The sequence below is a fragment of the Mus pahari genome, chromosome 5, assembly GCF_900095145.1.
Source record: "Mus pahari chromosome 5, PAHARI_EIJ_v1.1, whole genome shotgun sequence".
In the NCBI taxonomy this organism is placed as follows: domain Eukaryota; kingdom Metazoa; phylum Chordata; class Mammalia; order Rodentia; family Muridae; genus Mus; species Mus pahari.
In genome coordinates this window covers 61142547-61164202 of record NC_034594.1, presented here as the reverse complement: position 1 = coordinate 61164202, position 21656 = coordinate 61142547, and the positions used below count along the sequence as shown (strand labels likewise).

General features: G+C 41.7%; 1 protein-coding gene across 2 annotated transcripts in view; it reads left to right on the top strand.

The window, feature by feature from the left end:
• The first annotated feature begins 686 nt into the window (after positions 1-686).
• Positions 687-21656, top strand: part of Slc19a3 (solute carrier family 19 member 3) — a 24701-nt gene continuing 3731 nt past the window's right edge. Inside the window, exons 1-5 of one of the 2 annotated variants that reach the window (XM_021199129.2) lie at positions 687-764; positions 10880-11009; positions 12648-12802; positions 15680-16487; positions 19082-19274. In XM_021199129.2, coding sequence (XP_021054788.1) covers positions 10991-11009; positions 12648-12802; positions 15680-16487; positions 19082-19274 — 1175 coding nt within the window. In that variant the 5' untranslated portion in view covers positions 687-764; positions 10880-10990. The remainder of the gene's footprint in view (positions 765-10879; positions 11010-12647; positions 12803-15679; positions 16488-19081; positions 19275-21656) is intronic. The other variant, XM_021199130.2, reaches the window with a different exon arrangement.

Genomic DNA, 21656 nt, shown 5'->3' with positions numbered 1-21656 from the left:
TTGCTGGGATTGCTTTAAAGTCAAGCAGTGTTTCTTTGAAGGACTACTGTTGAATTCTCTAAGTTAATTTTTAAAAATTTAAGTATGTCCATTTTAACCAGTAGAAAAATCTATGTTAAATAAACAAAGTTAAATTTAAAAACCTTTGGGAGCTGGTATATGTAGCTCAGTGGAACATACCTATGGCACAAGGACCTGGGAACCGTTTGTGCCAAATATGAACTATTTGTACCAAAACACTCTTAAAGCGCCAGGAAAACACCCGCCCACACTGTTGGGGGTCTGGAGGGACAGTGCTTATAAATTTGGCTCTAAAGCCAGGATGTCTCAAAGGAAAGCTATGCCTCTCTAAGACCAACAGCTCTGCCTCTTTAGTAGTCCTTTTCTTCGTTTGCACACTGGAGGTCACAGCCTGCCTTTGTCCTGATTGTTAGTTGAAATAAACGAATTGATAGGACAAACGGAGCAGAGGATCAGACCTGTTTTCCCTTCATCTTGCCCTACTACGCTGAGAGTCTGCACATTGCTTGAGGTTGCTCTCTTCAGGTACTGGCTTCACTTTTTAGCGCTTTACAAACTGGCTCAGGGACCTCGGTTTCTAGCCTCCGGACCTGGGGGCTTCATTAGCATATGCAAAGTTGGGCGCGGCCTTTGGTCCAGCGGGAGTGACCCGGTGACCAAGTCCATCTTTACTTGAGATCGCCGACCCACATAGCTGAAAGTGCTAGATATCCCGGGCAAGTGAGCAGCACCGGCTTCCATAGGTAAGACCTCCCACGGAGCGTAGTTAATTAAAATCCAGGAACCCTGGGCCGCCCGCCTTTCCTCTCCCCGCTCTAATTTGGAGGCGGGGTGGGGGTAGGAGACAGCAGAGGAGCCTGCGCAGCCGCCTTACGCATGCGCCAGCCTGTAGGCAGGCTGGCTTCAGTCTCTGGGACCTTCTGTCTGCTGCTTTCCTGGCCTGCTGAAACCTACCCAATGTGGTCTAGCCCGGATTCCTATACTGCCCTCCCTAAGAGCAGATTAAGTAAAAACTACCATTCTGTTCTCGTGCCAGCAGCTGCCATGGTCACACCCGGCTTCCCAGGTTTTAGCTAAAAAGCAATTTTAGCACAGAATGCCAGATCCCAAGCCAGGAAATGAGAAGTTACCTCTAAAAGAGGAGAGGAATGGCGAACTTTGAAATTAAAAGAACCAAGACTGTTGAGAACTATCTTAATGGAAATGAAAATAAAGCCAGGTTGGTGTTCCCTCCGTAAGAAAAATGTTTTCTAAAATTGGAAAGAGTCTTGATTCTACCAGAATCTGCGCGCACTGCTGTCTCCCAAAGCAAACGGCATTATTGCATTAAACATACATTTTTAAGTAGCTAAGACATTAACTAATTTTTCAAATATGTTTTTCTTCGGGTTGCCTCGGTAGTAGCAGAACTGAACCTATCAACTTTATTTAGTCTGTTTTGCTATGGAGCAAATTCTGTAATAGAAAATACACCTTGAGAATTCAACAGTGTCATAGGACACCACTGGAGCAATTTAGTTTAATGCTCCAAAAGGGTTCTAGAAAGGACACTTCATTGCTTAAGGTAGTGCTCCCGCGGGCTGGGCAAAAGAGGTAGTTATATAGAAAGAGTGAAGACTACACAGGTCATTTCAGGGTTATTGTCCTTGTGTGGCAGTGGCAGAGGCAGAAGAATAGTGGTAAGTTAGCTGTAGATGACTACTTTTCTGTAAGAATTAACTCAGAGGGAACTTTGTGTTCAGCTAACAGCTTAGCTACTCCACAGTAACACAGGACTTCGGCATGAAAGACTCTTGATAATCAGCAGGTCTGTGGGGGCCCTAGTGCTGACGCTTGTTCCGATGGCCTTCTTTAATTTGTTTTATCTAACAGGCATAAATAGTTCAAGATGAATTATTATTCTGTCCCCAACCCCCTTGCCGTTCACATAAAGTTTTCTGCTGTCAACCTCTTTGAAAACTATCCTTAAACTGTAAGAACCCAGAAGCACCTACGGTTCTGGTAGAATCTGTTATTTGTGCTCGCATGATGAGAAATAGGCTCAGCTGCCGTGTGCCGAGAGCTGAATGGAATACTTTCCCAGCCAGTGCTCTTACCTGAGTCATCTCACTGAGCTAATCTGTAAGAGAAGTGATACACGTGACTCAAGCAAAGCTGAAGCCAGGAGAAACATGAGGTTCAGATGTCAAAGTCAAGCTCTTTCCACTGACCTACACTGCCCCAGCACGCTCAACCCCAATGAAAAAAGGAGGCGACTGAACAAAACATAAAAGCCACAGCTTGGAAGACATTGCAGTTAAGAAAGATTAGATGGCTTAATAACTTCTCGTTATTAAATGCTGAGTTGAGATAATAAAGATAAACACGTTAATGATGTTGAGTCACCAGGGAGGTTACTAGTGAAAGAAAGAGTCAGATGGAAAGAGATTCCAGAGGATGGGTACATTAATGGGGCAGGGTATTGAACCTTGAGTAATGAAATGCAAATCAGGATCATTGAAACAAATTTCTATGAGAGAATATTTTCCCTTCCCTAGGTAAATTGTATGTGAGTACCTAAAGACAAGAATTTTTTTTTTCACGAAGCTATCAATAAGGCAGATGGACCCAGCTATACTTTTTCTTTTCCCTGAAACATAATTCCCACCACCACCACTGTCATTACAAGGTTTGCGCCAGGTCCCCACACTGCCACGTCTATGGTGATGTTTGATTGGTTGGCTTTCTAGCTAAGCTGCTCGCCCCTTTTATAACCTTGTTAGTCAGACATCTCCCTGCAGTTGGATCAAACCGTGAACACGTGGCGAATAAACATGATGGAGAAACACCAGCACCAATAAAAAGAGCAATACCTTACATGATAGAACAGAACCCGAAGTGTGTGTGTTCTTTTGGTACCACGTGTAATTTGATAGTGGCTTCGAACCAAAGTAGAACCAATTTTTTTATTGAGCTTTTAAAATTTTTATTGTTTGTTATTTATTTATTTATTTATTTATTCATCTATTTTTATTGTTTATTAAATATCTGGGCCCAGTTCATACCTTTTGAATCTGTGTGAAATCAGCAAAGACTGGGAGTTGGTGTGAAGGTTTACCAGTGACTTTGAGACGCCTTCCTATAGTATTCTCAGTGTGTAAGTGACTTAGTACAGTGTCCTTCAGAAAATGGGCTATTTTGATATTACTATTCAGAGCAAAGTCGACATTGTTCTGAATTTGTAGACCTTCTAACCATTGTGTTTGCAGAAGATCTGAGCCTGGATGTTTGTTTTGTTTACCAGGATTCCGCAGAAGGGGAGGGCTGTGGGCTCTGGAGCATTTGGCCTTCAGGGAAGGGCCAGGGTCATTGCCCTGGCAGTGTGACTCTTGAGGAACCACCTTCCTCACAAGCTGAGGGGTCAGTCATCTGACTGTGCTCTGCAGCTCACTCGAAGGTGCAGAAGTGAGTCTCAGGCCAGTCCCAAAGTCAGGACTCAGAAGGGAGAGGTACTTGGTCTAACTGAATTAATCGGAAGGATGTTAAGTGACCAAACTCAGGCTTCTTCATTTGTCCTAGATTTGACTTGTGCTACTATTTCTACTCTACATTTTGTTTTGTTCTGTTTTGTTTTGTTTTGTTTTGTTTTGTTGGTTTTTCGAGACAGGATTTCTGTATAGCCCTGGCTGTCCTGGAACTCACTCTGTAGACCTGGCTGCCCTCGAACTCAGAAATCCGCCTGCCTCTGCCTCCTGAGTGCTGGGATTAAAGGCGTGTGCCACCACACCCAGCTTACTCTATGTTTTTCTAGGACAAATCCAAACACAAAGACAAGTTTTCAGGTTTTCTACTCATATAGGGGCCCTGCCTTCATGTGAATTGGAATAACCGCAGTCACTGTACCTGTGAGAAAAACTGAGGGGCCACTGTAAAAGTGCTTTGAAGGAGCAAGGGGGGGGGCTGCCTTTCAGCATATGGAGGTGCAACTTGCTTTCAACACAGAGAACAAATTTCAGTTTGTTTGTAATTATACTCCTCCTTGTAATTAACTCTTTGAGGTACAGGATATTTAATACCCCAGAAACTGCCCTCAGAGAGCTGCACCCCCTTCCCAGCTCCCGGACCTCAGAGTTCTGGTTTCAGTCAACCTGAAGTACTATAGTTTTGCCTGCTTTGGGACAAGGTATGAATGAAATTGCTCAGCCTGTCCTTTTCCTGTCTGGATTCCTTTATGGACCTTCGCATTTGAGGTTAATTTACTTCGTTTCTTATATCAGTGGATCTTTGTTTGGGTGTGGCCTCCCTATACTAACCTACACTTTATGAGTCTGTACAACATAAGTTGGGATTAAAAACTTATAGCCACCACCACAACCGAGCTAGAGAGAGCCTTCTTTTCACCACACAAACCTCCACATTCTCTGTTGCTCCTGTTCCCTCCCCTCGCCCCCACTCCAGGCAGCTGTCAATCTAGTCCTCATCTCCTTAGATCAGTCTTGCTTGCCAAAGACTCCACGTATGGTGGCAGGGCCCCATGAACAGTAAACCATGATTCATTCTAGTCCTGCCCTGGTGTGGTCCTTCTGACAGCCCGTTGCTATTGGTTGAAGTATTCTGTGCTGCATATAAACTTCCCCATTTAGTCGACACTTCAGCTGCTTCTCATTTTTCGCCACATCATGAAAGCATGCACTTTCTCAGACAGCTTGCCAAATGATGCTCCAAGAAGCTGGTACTGTTATGTCTTTCGGAAAAGCAACGCATACAGGTTCATTAACTTGGAATCCTTCCCAGCATTTGGTATGCTTGCTTATCGGTTTTCACTCAGCCATCCCGGGAGTCGTCATGGGTAGTTCTGATGCATGAGAGCTTCTGAGGCGTGTTGCTCTGTACTTCCAGACAGCCACGTTTTTTAAAGTGCTCAGATCTCCTGCTCATCGTTTGGTTTTCAAAACGGGGTTTCTTTTGTGTGGCCTTGACTGTTCTGATACTAGCTCTGTAGACCAGGCTGGCCTTGAACTCACATTGATCCACCTGCCTCTGCCTCCCTAGTGCTGGGATTAATGGCATGTGCCACCACTGTTCAGCTACCTGCTCATCTTTTATCCCTGAGTTGTCAGAATCTATTACGCATTTTGAATATCTTTCCTTTGACAAACATGGGTGTTATAGCTGTTTTCTCTGGGAACTGAAGCTTCCCTTCCCAGCTTATGAACAGTTTCTCTGGATGAGCAAATATGTCTGGTCTTTTGGGTTTTTGTTTTGTTTGGTTTTGTTTTTGTTTTTTTGTGTGTTTGTTTGCTTTTATAAAATTCTATTGCTTTCATTTTTTTATTTTCAAAGTTAGTCTGCTTTTTTCTTTTTTCCCTTTTCTCTTCTTTCTTTTTTCTTTTTCTTTTTTCCATTTCTTTGAAATATTTACCAGTTCCTTGGTTTGGAAGATCTGTTTTCTTCAGGTTGTTCATGATAGAGTTACACTTTACATATCATGTTGGTTTTTACATGCAGGGAGGTAATGATAGTGAAAGCATTTTTAAATTTGACTAGTCACAGCCAAAATACAGTAGCTAAGGTAGAAATGGGTAGATTCATGCTCCAATCCTGATCTTGCATCATATGAATCAATGTTGGCAGTAGCTTGGCATCCTTTGTCCATGCCTCCCCCACCTCCCCCAGCAGGTTTGCCTTTGGTGCCTTTAGATAATCTGGAAGGTTTTTTTTTTTTTTTTTTTTTTTTTGACTGATTTAGTCTAAGTTAACATCTCCCTGACTTTGTGATAAGTAGAGGGAAAGACAAACTTAGCTTTTATGATCTGATATCAGTTCAAAGTAAATATTTCAATTTTTGCTAATCAGACTTCTAGCTTATATCTGACCAGTGAAGGGATTGACTGGTAATACTGAAAGCCTGGAAGATGGGGTTCTTAGAGGACATAGCTTGTACACAAGGAAATAAAGAAAATATACATTACAGCACCATAATGCCCACTTGCAGTCTTGGAAATGACAGAGTGGTAGGAGTGGTTGAATGTGTGTGTGTGTGTGTGTGTGTGTGCGCGCGCGTGTGTACAAGCACATGTGTGTTTGTATTTGGTTTTCTTTTGTTTTGTTTTGATTTTAGTGAATATATATACATATATACACATATATACATATATATATGTGTGTATGTATACATATACATATATACATACACATACATATATAATACATATATACATTACATGAAAATGTCTCTGCATGCCAGCATCACAAGAGTTTGATTCACTGGTTATGGCAGAGATGAGGTGTGTCCTGGCTAACTGAAAGAGCAACTGTGGAATCAGGAAGTGACTTCTAGCTTCCCCTGGAAACCAGCCCACTTCTAATGGGATCCTAGCAAGGAAACGGGGGTAGGGTGGGGTGCTTATGTTTGTAAAACAAGGAAAACCTTGCTTTCTGCAGTGTCATGGAATTGAGATGTCAACTGAGCTCATCTTGAAGTCAACATGAAACTTGGAGAACTTCAAATATTCTTTCCTGCTTTTTAGGGAAAGGACATTGTAAGGCAGTGGTTAAAAGGAGAAGAAATCGATGGCAGGATTAATGATTTTAAGAACTCATGGAACTCTGATACCATGTAAGAGGCAGCATAAAAAGGCATTTTCTCTGAGTACTGAAACGAAACTCATGAGAAGCTCTTCGCCCAAATGTGATCATTGTCAAAACACAAGTAACTCTTGCGTCTAATAAGAGATAAAGTTATGGCTTTGTCTGGGTTTTGTTTTGTTTATGTGTGGCTGGACTCTTTGGAGGTCACACGTGCTGCCTTGTTGTATGAGCCAACAGTGCAAGGACAGACATGGTGATATCAAGTCAGAGGCAGGTGCTCTTTGTCATCAGGGTTGGTGCGACAGGTGAGACTGGCTGGCATCCTGAGTGAATGGGAGGGGAGCTGAGGCTGAGACCTACTAGTTATCACTGTCTATTCTCCTGGTCCATTCACCTCCTCCTCCTGTACTTTGAGCCTCATCTCTCCTCCTGTAAAGTCCTCCACTCCCTTCCCAGCTACCCACGTACACTCTGTTATGCTTTAGCTGCCCTGGGACTGAGTAAGGAGGAATGGCTGATGAAATTCATCTTGTGTGTTGCAATCCCCAAGTCTTCACTGATGGGATGTTTGCTCGATGTTTTAAATCTGAGAGCCTTGATTTTGCTTGGGCAGTGTTTTGGTTTTCCTTCCTTCCTTCCTTCCTTCCTTCCTTCCTTCCTTCCTTCCTTCCTTCCTTCCTTCCTTCTTCCCTTCCTTCCTTCCTTCCTTCTTCCTTCCTTCTTCCTTCCTTCTTTACTTCCCTCCTCCTCCACCCCACATTCTCCTGCTTTCTGTTTTCTCTTCAACTACAGCCCACATAGTATTCTTATACCTTTAAAAAAAAAAAAAGAGTTGTGAGGTTTATGATTAGTGGATGAGGATAGCCTGCTGTGGAGCGACTCTGTAAAGGGTTAGCGTCTTTGGAAAGCACACGAAGTGAAGGGGAAAGGTAAGGTTACTTTCAGAAGTATCACCTCGTAATACCAAACCAGTTCATGTCCTCAAGTCACACGAGTTAAGCAAACAGAACTTGAAATGGTACTTTAAGTATGGGATGATAGGGTAGTCAGAGAGGATGATAAATGGAAATATGAAAGAATTCTGCAGTTCTGTGTTATTCTGGGTGTGTCTGGGTGTGCTCCCATGAGTGTGTGTGTGTGTGTATGCATGTACTCATGTGTATACATGTGTGAACTTTCATGCCCCATACTTATATACCCCACAGCCTATGTACAGAGGTTAGAGGATAATTTTGTGATGTTGTTTCTCTCCTTCTACCTCCATGTAGGTTCCAGGGATCAAACTTAGGATGCCAGACTTGTGTGGCAAGTGCCTTTATGCAGTGAGCTATCTCATAGGCCCCCATTCTAAAAAAGAGTCTGTATAGAGGGTGTGTCCCTCCAGAATCACATAGGTGTTCTAGGATGATTTGCCCCACTGTGCTATTGAGGGATATTGTTGTGATCATAAAAAGAGAAAGAGTTATAAGAATATGTTCTGACAGGGTGTGGGAGAAGGGGGTGCCTCAGTGGGCCCATGCTGAGGCATCCCTTTCCCCTGAGACACCAGACACACACCCACAGACTGGTATAGTATAGAATAGAGTTTATTTAGGTCATAGGGAGGGGAGTTCAGCGGGTAGTAGCAGCAGAGAAAGGCAGAGAGGAGAAAGTAGAGAAGTGGAGGCCAGCCATGGCTAGGTGGAGAAAGGGGGAAAGGGAATGGGAGAGAGGGAGAGTAAGGGGGCAAGAGGCAAAAGAGAGGCAAGAGCATAAGAGAGAGGGGAAGGGTCAAGCAGCCTCTTTTATAGTGGATCAAGCCTACCTGGCTGTTGCTAGCTAACTATGGGGAGGAGTATACCTGGCTGCTGCCAGGAACTGTGGGGGTAGAGTTTAGACAGAAAACCAACAGATATGTGTACACATTTACTCCTCCTTCCTCTTCTACTGCTAACCCTGACTGTCTCATGCTACTCACATTTGTAATTGTTGGTGTATTTGTTTGTTATTAAAATAAGCCAAAGCTATAGAGGGGAAAGCCCCTCGTTCACTCTGCAGGGAACTCTACTTTCAATAGGTTTGCCTCTTCTTTTTTTTTAAAAAAAAAAATCCTACTCATGATCATTAAGTTCCTCTTGATATGACATTCAGGAAAAAAGATATCTTAAATAAACTGAAATTGACGTTTTGAAAATATATCTGTGCTTTTGCAGCACAGGGATGAGGGAAAGGCTAACGAAGTTGGGATTGAAAGAGCCGAGTACAGGTCCACGTTCCAGCCTTCTGTTTCCCTTCTATAAAACGAGGACAAAAGACTGGGGCTATGGATCAGTTGGTAGAGTGCTCGTCTACCATGCATGACTCTCTGAATCCACACCCTACAAAGCCAGACAGGATAGTACTCTCAGGGTGTAGAAACAGGAGGATCAGAAGGTCAAGGCTATCTTTAGCTGCATAAGCAGTTGATACCAGCCTGGGCTACACGATTCTCCCCAAAACTAAACTCAGTAAAAAAACTGAGTTAAATGATATCAAAATTACCTTTTCCTCCACAAAATTAATTTTCCCAATGTACAATTCATTGCAAAGAGATCTGGCCTTTGAGTGATAAAACTAGAAAGTGGGGCATACCCAGGACAAGACAGTACTTGTGTGTGTTCTCGTGTCCTGTATCTCTTACCTTGACACCTCCCTTTCCACCCCAGTTGTCCATATAGACTATCGTTGCTGTCTTCTTACATTCATCCTCTATCATCCTTGAGGGCTTACTGACTGTGAGGTACTTTCTAACCACTTAGAACAGAGCAATGAGCCACGCAACATGCCCTAACTTTGTGGATTTTACACTTTAGGGGTATATTTTCCGCCACCTTTCCAGCTAACTGTAGTTGGACCATAAGGAGTCAAGAAATAAAGAATCCATGGTCATTTTAGCAGCCCAAGAACCAAAGACATGGTCCCAAGCCTCTGAGATACATGGAGAAGAGTTAATAGCTAAATTCATGATCTATAGAGATTGTATGTTCTGAGTGTAGCCAGCAAATGGCACACTATTATAACCAGACTTAAATAGATGGTCTAGCCTTGGTAATTGGCAACTTGAAATAACTGTTCCAATGAGACCTTACCTTCATAAGGTAAGAAGGGAGTTCCCAACAGACTTGACAGAATGTCAGGAAGTGGAGAAAAGAAAGCCTGTGTTTCCTGGAATGAGGGCATAAATCAAGAGTGGCTAACTCAAGTTTGCCCTTGACAGATATTCAACAGTGTCAGCATTGCTCACTGTTGGAACCGTTTTTCAAAATGCAATCATCATGCTTTCTAAGTTGAGAAGTCCAGGGCATTTTAGACACAAATGGAAACGATATTGACTTTACTTAATAGAAAAGCGATATAGCAGTTTAGAGCACTTTGTAAAAGGTCTGGTGAGGACAAAATGTGGTGTGACTGAATAGGCACCGCTACCTGGACAGCTGAAATTCCACTCAGGTGGCCCACCCATCTGGGAGGAGTGCCCAGTTGAACTGTTTTGACAACTCAAAATTCACTTTTGAAAGTTTTATATTAGTAAGCCACAGTGTCTGCCATGGATTTGTGTTTTAAAATGTGTTCCTCAAGATAAAGCAAGGTTGTTATTATATTGTACAGGTGCTGAATTTTCTCCTTATGAAGAGACTGTCAGTAGATTAATGAAGCAGCATAGGGGGAAGCATGACACACTGAGTCAGAATATGGATAAGAGGAGACAGACAGACAGACAGACAGACAGACAGAGAGATAATTACTAGAGTGGATAAAAGGGGCCTGATGGGACTAGGAGACCATGATTCCAGTCTTTACCACACAATTGCAACCTACTGGTTAGATTTTTTTTTCATGTAGTCACTTTGGAATTACAGTTACTATGATGCTTTAGTGAGAAAATACACAGAAAAAAGTCATTATAGCTGTAATGGCTATTCCTGTTGTCAACTTGACTATATTTGGAATGAACTACAATCCAGAATTGGATCAATCCAGATCTCGAGGCTAGAAGACACAAGTTTCTGACCTGGATCTTGGCATGGAGATCTTGAGGCATAATGACCATGAAAAGCTTAGGCCTAGGCAAAGTAGTGCATGCCTTTAATCCCAGGAGACTGAGGCAAGGAGGTCTCTGAGTTCAAGGTCAGCTTGGGACAAACAAGTCCCAGATCCAGGAGTGGCAGTACAAACCTTTAATCTGGGACACATCTATTTGCTGTAGGCCTACATAAGGACATTGGAAGAAGGAAGATTCATTCTCTTTTCACCTGCTTGCACTTACCAGCCAGCACATCTGTTGGGACCTACTACAAACGATCAGCTTAAACAACTAGCATAGTGGGACTAAACAACTACTAGGTTCTCAGGCTTCCCATCCACACCTGCCCATTGTTGGATGAATTGGACTACAGACTGTAAGTCATTACAGCCATTTCATAAGTTCTGTGGCTCTAGAAAACCCTGACTAATACAATACCCATAGTCAGTTACCTTCCTATAGATCAACTTAGAAAGTAACCAAAATCGAGACCACCAAAGAATGTCTCTTAACAGCAAAGTTCAATCTCAGATGTGAAGGAATGATAAACTTCTCGGTGGTCACTGCTACCCATGAAGGTGTCGGGGGCAGGGAAAAATAACATAAAGCTGATTATGTTAGCTGTTTGCTTTCTGGGCAGTGACTAAGGTCTTCTTGTGCTTTTTGTCTGAAGTTTGAAATTCATGGAGTATCAACATTAGGAAAAAGTGTGAAGAATGAATGTCCTTCCCTGTGAATAACCTGCAGCTACACATTTAGAGAAGAGCAGACACACAATGGGGAAGTGGAATAACAGTCTTAGAAGCAGTGCTCCCATTCCCAAATATAACTGGCATCCGTGGAAAACAGAAGGATAGGGTGGGGATGTGGAAGAAAGAAAGCTAGATCTTTATCCAATTAATTTTCTTAAATATTTTATTTTATTTAGTATTAGCATGGTGTGGGGAGGAGGTGGCCACATGCATGCTATGGTGCCCTTGGAGAGTCTTGAGGTCAGAGGTCAACTCTAAGGGGACAGTTAGGGACTTCCACCTTATTAGGGATGAGCCACTCTTGTTTCTCCTGTGCTGTGTACTACAGGCTTGCTGGCCTGTGAGCTTCAGTTCTCCTATGTCTGCTTGCTATCTCAAGGTAAGAGTTCCGGGTGTTTCAGGTGTTTGCCACCATGTGCAGTTTTATGGCTCATGCCTTTAATTCTAGAGTTTGAGAGGTAGAGGCTGGTGGGTCTCTGAGTCCAAGGTCAGCCTGGTCGACAGAGTGAGATACAGGTCCAGCAGAGAAACCCTGTCTCAAAAAAAACAAAAAAAAAACAAAAAAAAAAACAAAAAAAAAAACAGCAACAAAAACAGCCAAGGGCAGGGGGTGCTGCGGGGGGCTAAGCAGATCAAATCAGACCATCAGGATTGCTTGGCTGAGCCATCCAAAATGGTTCCCAATTGATTTTTCTAACTGAAGAATTTGAAATTCTTCAAAGATGGAGAAACCTAACAAATATTTCAGTTGTTTATTATGCAACCAGTAAGACTCCAGACAAGGGGCAGCCTGTTAGAAAGATAAATTTATAATAAAGACATGTCAGTAAGTGTGTTAAAAGTTCTGGAACCCATGCAAAGTGGAGCAGGCAGATACAGAAGGCTCGCCTAATCCAGTCTGTTCATCTGGAAGCCCTTTACCTGCTACAACGTGACACAGGTTCATTAGCTGCTCTCTTACTTAGGGTCAAGCATGGGCTACCCCACTAATCATGGTTTACTAGCAGCTGCCCATGACTGTGTTTGAGAAAACACTGAAGAAATACAATTCCCTTCAGCAGTAATGAAAAGGGAGCTCTGAAAACATAGGGTTCACCCTGGAAATGTGTGTAAGTAATTCACCACTCACTTTTAAAGCTCCACCGCACATGGAGGGATAAACGTCATGTTTTCAAAAATGTGTAGAAATAACGAGCTTTTGATGCAGGGTGCCAGAGAAGGATGAGCTTGGCTTAACTCTCGCTTTGTTTCCATTTGACCAGCCATGGACTCCAGCTGCAGAACTCCACCAAGCAACTCTTGGGTTTATCCCACTGTGATACTCTGCTTGTTTGGGTTTTTCTCCATGTTCAGGCCTTCAGAATCATTCTTAATCCCATTCCTGTCTGAACCCAGTAAGAATCTCACCAGCCCAGAGGTAAGGTAATGGGTACGTATCTCAATAGGGGTTAATTTCTCAGGACTTGAACGAGGTGGTAGGGATATCATTCCAGAGAGCTCCCATTTTCACAGAATTTATTACATAATACAACTACCTCCTTCCTCATGACACAAAAAAATATTAAGCCAAACACCTATTTAACATGTACAAAGAATATTTTAAATTTCAGAGTTTTGACGTTAGTCTGGATATATCTATATCTGTGTCTATATCTGTATCTATAGATAGATAGATAGATAGATAGATAGATAGATAGATAGATAGATAGATAGATAGATAGGAGCTTTTCTGGTCTCCATTGTTTCTATCACATTTACCATAAAATGAAGTTGTTCTCTGCCACAGAATTGCCTTCTGGGAAACCAGTAGGCTGCTGTGGTATAAGCAGGATGTAATAAGAAAGTGTAATACAATTACATGCCATATTTAGTGAACGATGGACTGTATGTTAGTTGACTATAGTTAAGACCATGGGATTTCAGAGAACTTCCTCAGTAACACTGCACCCACCATAGACTCACACCTCAACATTTATATACGTGTTTATGTGACATCAGTGTAAGTAAAACTACTGCTCTGTCACCCTAAAAAGTCAACATTCAGGGACTGGAGAGATAGCTGAGTGTTTAAGAGCACTGGCTACTCTTCCAGAGGACCTGGGTTTGATTCCCAGCACCTACATGACAGCTCACAACTGTCTGTAACTCCAGTTCTAGGGGATCTGGCACCCTCACACATAAATAAATGCAGGTAAAACACAAATGAATGTAAAAATAAATAAATCTTAAAATTATATGTATCTGTATATACACATATTATATCATACACATTTATGTAGTATGCAGTGTAAAACTCAATAATGATGATAAGTGGCTGTTACTGTCCACACATTTACTGCTACTTTTATCATTGTCTTAAGGCATCATTTTATTTTTACTTAACAAAAATAGAAGTACCATACAATACCAGCATCAGCCCATACATCCTGTGGTTGCTGTATCTTTCAATTGTGTCATATTCTCTTGTGTTTAAGTTAACCTCGTGTTTTACTTACAATGTTCCTATTTATCACGCTACCACATTCCACATAGCTGAGCTGTATAAGTGGGATATACACTCTATAAAGTTTGCACAATAAATAAAAATTAGCCAAGTGTATCAACAGCACACGGTTATATATTTTTATGACTCTTACTCAGTTTTGAAAAACTATTTAGCAACAGATGTGATATAAACAGATTTACTTCCTGTTCTATTTCTCTTCCCCGAGGCCAAATTCTCTTACTTAAAAAGATACTTCTTACTGGGCATGGCAACACATGTCTTCAATCCCAGCACTCAGGAGGCAGATGGATTTCTGTGACATTGAGGCCTGTCTGGTCTACATAGCCTGTTGAGTTTTGTCGGGAACATATCCCTCCCTCCCTGTCTTTTCCTCTATGTAAAAAGATACAAGAAGAAAATGCACAAACCCAACTAAAAAAAAATCACCCTGAGCTGGTTTACTATCTCCAACCACAACAATGAAAATGTCGTACTGAAGGTAGTATCATCTTGAAAGCTAAGTGGTGCTAGATTATCAATAGGTAATTGGCAAAGACAGAAGCCAAGCAAACTACAATGGCTTCAGAGTTTCTTGAACTGAAGCTTGTCACATTTAAGACAAAGGTCAGAGATGGGGCAGAATCAACTCAACATGCCCACCGGGTTTGTGCCTGCGTATACTATGGACAAGTGAGTGAACCCTCCTTCAGAACCACAGGTTAGTTGTGGACTCTCCTGTGACATGGGTGGGTCCACATGTCAATGAGGGAGAGTTCAGTAATCCAAGACTCTGAATCTTACCCATCACACTTAAAGAACATTCACAATCGTTTGAGTCCTTTCTACCTATGAAACTTGAGTGTCCATGTGTCTGCCGTGAAATAGTGATGTGACCCACATTGAACTCGACCTAGCAGTGACATCTATAGCCATGGATAGGGTGAGAGGAGATTGTGAGCCCAGCAAATGTAAATGAGAAGGTAATGAAGCGCATTTGGTAACTGTTCACTCTTGCTCCAGTGTGTGTGTGTGTGTGTGTGTGTGTGTGTGTGTGTGTGTGTGTACCCAGATTTCATACAGGTGGGAGGCAGTGGTAGAACAAGTAAAGAGACATGTTCTACTCTTTACATTGAGAATCCTAAACTTAATGCTGATAATCTTTGTATAAGAGCAATTTGGGATGTTTTTTCAATTTATTCATTTATTAATTCATGTGCATTGGTATTTTGCCTGCATGTATGTCTGTATGACAGTATTAGATCCCCTAGTCCTGGAGTTACAGAGAGTTGTGATCTGCCGTGTAGGTGTTGGGAATTGAACCTGAGTCCTCTGGAAAAACAGCCAGTGCTCTTAACTGTTGAGTCATCTCTCCAGCTTACTAAGTTGAGATTTTTTTTAAAACTTGGAAATCTCAGAAGTCCAGAGAATTTAAGTTTAAACTTAATTTGAATTTTTTAACTAATTTATTAAACCATTACATGTTACCTAAATTTGTTATACAGTCCAGAGGACATATTATCTCTCTAGAACTCTCCTGAGATTATACCTAAGTATGTAAGTTGCTTAGAGTTTTGATTTTTTTTCCTTTTTCTTTCCCTCCTCAACAACGCCATGGTGGCTTATTTTTGTTATTTTCATTTAACAAAGACACTAGTTTTTCTTAATAATTTACCTGTAGATCAGCTTTCTATTTTTCCCCATAACATGAAGAGTGTCTGATTAGATATGACCTTGAGGTACAAATCAGTTACCACTGGTCCTTTTGAAATGTGTTGTGCATCTGACCATACCTACTTATCAAATTCATAGATGACAAATGAGATCCTTCCTGTTTGGACATACTCTTACCTGGCAACGCTGCCACCCGTGTTTGTCCTCACCGACTACCTGCGCTACAAACCAGTCATCATGTTACACGTCGTGGCCTTCGCCACTAGCTACCTGTTTCTCTTGTTGGGCCACGGTGTGATTCTCATGCAGACAGCAGAGTTCTTTTTTGGGGTTGTCTCGGCCACAGAGATAGCCTACTTTGCCTACATATACAGCATGGTCAGCCCAGAGCACTATCAGAAAGTTAGCAGCTACTGTCGGAGTATCACACTGGTGGCCTACACAGCAGGCTCAGTGCTAGCCCAGCTCCTGGTATCCCTGACGAACCTGCCGTACTCGAACCTTTTTTATATATCCTTGGCCTGTGTCTCTGTGGCTTTCTTTTTCTCACTTTTTCTACCAATGCCTAAGAAAAGCATGTTTTTCCATACAAAGTCTGAGAGAGATGATGGTCCAAAGCCACTGGAACAATGTACTGTGTTCAAGGAAGCCCAGAACAACAGAACTCACCCGGAATTGTTTGACAATTCAGAGAATTTAGGGGACAGAGAGATGAGCAACCCGGATCCAGAAAATTCAGCTTTGAGACACTTTGCGCATTGGTTCCAGGACCTGAAGGAGTGCTACTCCTCAAAGCACCTCGTTTACTGGTCCCTGTGGTGGGCTTTTGCCACAGCGGGTTATAACCAAATCTTGAACTACGTTCAAGTCCTGTGGGAACACAAGGCACCCTCTCAAGACTCTTCCATCTATAATGGAGCAGTCGAGGCCATAGCAACATTTGGAGGTAAGTGGACATCTCTCTCCTCCAGATGCCCCAGGTGCTAAACTTCTCCATGGTGGTTAATTAGCTATAACCAGAAGTTAGAGTGATTAGTTTTTAGTTGAGGGAAGGGGGTATACATACACATGTGTTCATGGATGTGTTTGCACAGAGGCCAGAGGAGGGTGTTGAGTGTCCCCTAAAACAGAGTTTCTCACTGAGCCCAGAGCTAGGCTAGTGGCCAGCAAGCCCCAGTGATCCTCCTGTCCCCACTCTCTTCAGCACTGGGCTTACAGGTATGCACAAGCACATCTAATGTTTTACAGGTTCTCTGGGGATTTGAACTCAGGTCATCCAGCTTCCATAACAAAGCCTCTTAACCTACTGAGCCACCTCCCCACTCAAGAATAGAAGGCAATGGAAAAATAAGAGTACAGTGATTTTTATACTATATATTACAGTTACAAATAACTCAAGAACCACGAGTGTAAGATCCCATCTCATGAAAATAAGTGTTAATAATGTGCCCTGTTCCTTCAGTATTATGTTCACGTTTTAAAGTTTGATAATTTGTTTTATCGTTAGTTTAAAGATGAGTGACATCAATATATTTTTTTTTATATTTTTCATGTGTGTGTGTATGTGTGTGTCTATATGCATGTCTGCACACACAGGTACATGTGAAGGCTAAAGGACAGCTTTAAGTATTGTCCTTTGGGTCCATCCATTTTTTTTCTTTTCCTTTTTTAAAGCAAGGTTTCCCATTGGCCTGTATCTCACCAAATAAACCAAACTGTCTGGCCAGTTTCTTCTAGAGATCTACTTGGCCCATTACTGGGAATACAATATACTACCGTGCCCAACTTCTTATGTAGGTTCTGGGACTTAAACTCAGGTCTTAATGCTTGCAAGGCAAGGACTCCACTCACTAAGTTAACCCAGCCCGTTTTTGTGTTTCTTTTTGTTTTTTGAGACAGGGTTTCACAACTTTGGCTACCCTGGCACTCACTTGGTAGACGAGTCTGGCCTTGAACTCTGAGATCAATCAGCCTCCCAAGTGCTGGTATTAAAAGCATGTACCAGCATCGCTGGGTTATTTTAGTCTTTGTAAGCTTGTATACAAGTGTGCTGGGCACATTTCCCCCTGTGCCTCTGTGCCCTTCCCTTCCGTTCCCTTCCTAGCTGTTTGATGTCTCATTCAGCATTTTGGATTCAGCGTATTGCAGACACAGATCCTCTATCTGCCCTCGAACAGCAAAGCCTTTCTTCACATTCCGTAGGCATCCTCTGCACCCCAACTGCTTCCCTTCTCCCTGTAGATGCCTTGAATTTCACACAGCCTCACTGGTTGACTGTTGCGTCCTTATTTCCTGAGCTACTAGAGTCAAGACTGTTTCTAACGTTGAAAGGAAAGAGAAAGTGCAGAATTTTTATTATTAACTCTAGAAAACACATGAAGGTTTCCAGACTCTTACCCAGAGAGTCTTCCTAGGGACTTTCACAACTCCAGGCTGCATACCAACCATTTTCGCATTTCAGAAATTGCATAATTTCCATGGTGTTACTCTCAGGATTCTAATATCAAAAAGAAATTTGCCTTTGAAGCACACCGTGAAACAAATATTTATGTAGTCATAAATGGAAATGTTACACGAGACTTTGAAGATGTGTTTTAGGAAGTGGGATATTTTTCCACACCTTCCTCTACAGAAAGCTTCAGGAGTGCACGTAGCCTCTGTATTTTTATTGTTTCCCTCTTGGAAGCCTTCAGCTAACTCCTGAAAGTCAAGGCTGAGGCAGAATCATTGGATCTCTGAAATTATTGCTCTCATGGCTGAAATTCTTGGGGAGAGCTATTTTTTAGAGACAGTTCTATCACAGATCACCTACCAAAAAAATAACCGACTGGTTGTCAATAATTTGAGCCCTTTGTTCAGGTAAAGAAAACCTCAGTTGCTAAATAGTAATATTTTTCAAGCTATATACATCAGTACAGGTCCTTTTTTCCAAACCCTCAAGGAAATCAGGTCAGCTGTAGCAGGAAGATCGCTTGAGCCCAGGAGTTCAAGGGCAATGTAAGGAGATCCCCAAGGTCCCCTAGGTCTAGGAAGGATGGGAGTAAAGGGAGGGAGGGAGGGAGGGAGGGAGGGAGGGAGGGAGGGAGGTAACTGGGACACTCATTGCTCCAAAACATGCAATTTAAAACAATAGAGCAACTTTACTTCCAAGGCATGTACATGCTATCCTGGATGTTATTTAAATGACTGGGATACTTTGTGTGCCCCACACTGCTGTGTTTAGGCTCTTCTATCCCTTCTGCCTGATATGTAGTTAATGCTAATTAAAAGTATAACAGCAAACTGGGTTGAAAACAAATAAGAAATGAGAAGAAAAAAAGAAAACTTGGGAGAAAAAGTCCTTTTAGAAAAATTTCCATTTAAGCAGATCGTGTGTGTGTGTGTGTGTGTGTGTGTGTGTGTGTGTGTGTGTGTGTGTGTGTAATGGAATATTTGTCTTAAGAATTGCTTGAGAGCTGAGCTCTGTCTGCTTGCTTGAAGTGTTGCTATTTCCTGCCTGCAAAGTCAATGGGTTGATTCTTGTCCTTTGTCTGTTTCCAGGGGCTTTGGCTTCATTCTCAGTGGGCTATCTGAAGGTCAACTGGGATCTTCTCGGAGAGCTGGGTCTGGCTGTCTTCTCAGCTGTCATCGCAGGATCTCTGTTTCTCATGAATTACACACTCAGCATCTGGGTGTGCTATGCTGGATATCTACTGGTCAAGTCTAGCTATTCGTTTCTTATAACCATCGCAGTGTAAGTATGCCTACCATTCCTCCCTACTCTTTGTGGATTCCGAAAGACTATCTGGGAACTTCAGAAGGATTTTAGTCCATTGCAGTGTCAAATGTTAACTACACATTGAATGGAAACCAGTGAAGCCATCTTCTCCTTTAGCTGAATAGAGTTGAGTCATCAAAGGAGGAAATCTGGATGCCATAGGAACCAAAAACAAGGGCCCATGATCTCCTTTTGATTTCTTTTTACTTCCAATGATTTTTTTCATAATAAGGTCCAGTGCTCTTTAACTTGAAATGCAAAGGTTTAGGTTTTACCTATAGCCTCATTTAGTTGCATAAGAAGTTCTAAGCACATACTTTTCTGGGAACAAAACGTTCTCAGGAAAGTCATAAAAAGTTGGACCAGCAGGGAGGGGTAAAGAAGCAAAGATTATAAGAAAACGTCTGCTTCACCTGTAGTTGGGACTGCGTCCTTTTGAATAATTCTTTTTTTTAATTAATTAATTTATTTATTATATGTAAGTACACTGTAGCTGTCTTCAGACACTCCAGAAGAGGGAGTCAGATCTCATTACGGATGGTTGTGAGCCACCATGTGGTTGCTGGGATTTGAACTCAGGACCTTGGGAAGAGCAGTCGGATGCTCTTACCCGCTGAGCCATCTCACCAGGCCCCTTTTGAATAATTTTTAAGATAAGGTCTCTGAAAGTCAGGGTTCCCTTTAATGCTTACATTTGCTTTTTAAGAGGTTTGTTTTCTTTTGCTTTGTTTTTTAAGAAATAAATGACTTAGAAGCATGTGGCATGCACACACACACACACACACACACACACACACACACACACAGAGTTAAAACTGGCTGCCAGGAACTGTCCTGGGGAGCAGGCTGTGAGGCTCAGTTGGTAACATGCTCGGCCTTATGCATGATTCCTAGCACTACATACACCGACATGGTAGAACATTCCTATAATTCAGATCATGGGAGGTAAAGGAAGAAGGATCAGAAGTTCAAGACCATCCTTGGCAAAATAGCAAGCTTGAAGCCAGCCTGGGCCACATGCATCTTGTCTCAGAGGTGAAGAGAAAAGTATAGCTAGTGTCCTCTGGTATTAGCCAAAAGGAGATGAGAGATGTGCAGCCAAAAGGAGATGAGAGATGTGCATTTTAGTTTCATGCTACATCTGAGGAAGACTGACTAGCTTTATCAAGTTCAATGTTCTTAACCACTGAGCCATCTCTCCAGCTCCTTAAGATCTTGTTTTTACCTTACATATATGAGTGTTTTCGCCTGCATGTATGCAGGTCTACAAGTACAGTAGTTGAAGAGGTCAGAAGATCTCACTGGGATGCTCTGAAACTGGAGTTACTGGGTTATGAGCAGCCATGTAGTTACTGGGAATCAAACCCTGATACTTGGGTAGAGCGGCCAGTGCTCTTAACCTGTATGTCATCTCTCCAGTCCCTCAAGTTTCATTTTTAATTTGTGAAAAAAGTTTGATAAACAATAAAATATGAGTCCCAAGGCAAAGATCATGAGAAAATGCAGATGTCACTAGTTAGCAAATATTCTGGTTTCATTTCTGTTGCTGTGACAGATACTCTGGCAAAAAGCAACAGAAGTTGGAAAATTATTAATTTGGTTTATAATTCCAAGTTATAGTTCAACTTTTGGGGGGTAAAGTCATATTATAGCCATGGTCAAGAGCAGAGAAAACTAACGTGTTCTTGCTTCTCGATCTCAGATAGCTTTCTCCTCTGTTCAGCTCCCCTTCCTAGGGCAGGGTGCCACTCACATTAATCCAACAGGCCCCCATATATTCACAGGCTAGCCTCATCTAGATACACCCTCTTTAAGACTCTTTCCCCAGGTGATTCTAAGTTGTATCAAATGGGTAATTGAGATCAACTATCACAGAAAGCTAGGGTTTTTTTATTGAAATATCTTGGTTTAATGAATCAAACTCAAATGTCTAGTTTCGATTCTTATATTTAGAATTGAAAAGTAGAACTAGTATTATCCCTTTGCATTTAAAAAAGCATTCAAAATCCAAAGCTTTTTATCTTCATTCTAAGAAATGTAGTCAGATTTTGAAATCTCTGTAGTTAAAAACTAATTATAGATTCAGTCAGTTGCACAAACAACCATGGTCTGCATCTTCTGACTGTAGGACATCAACAATTTATACATACATATAATATATATGTATATATACATATATTATATATATATATATATATATATATATATATATATATATATATCTCATCCAACAAGAAGTCACAACTTTTTTTTTCACTTTCAATTATGTCTGGGATTTCTTTTTTTATTTTAACTTATTTTATTTTATTAGATATTTTCTTTATTTACATTTCAAATGCTATCCCAAAAGTTCCCTAT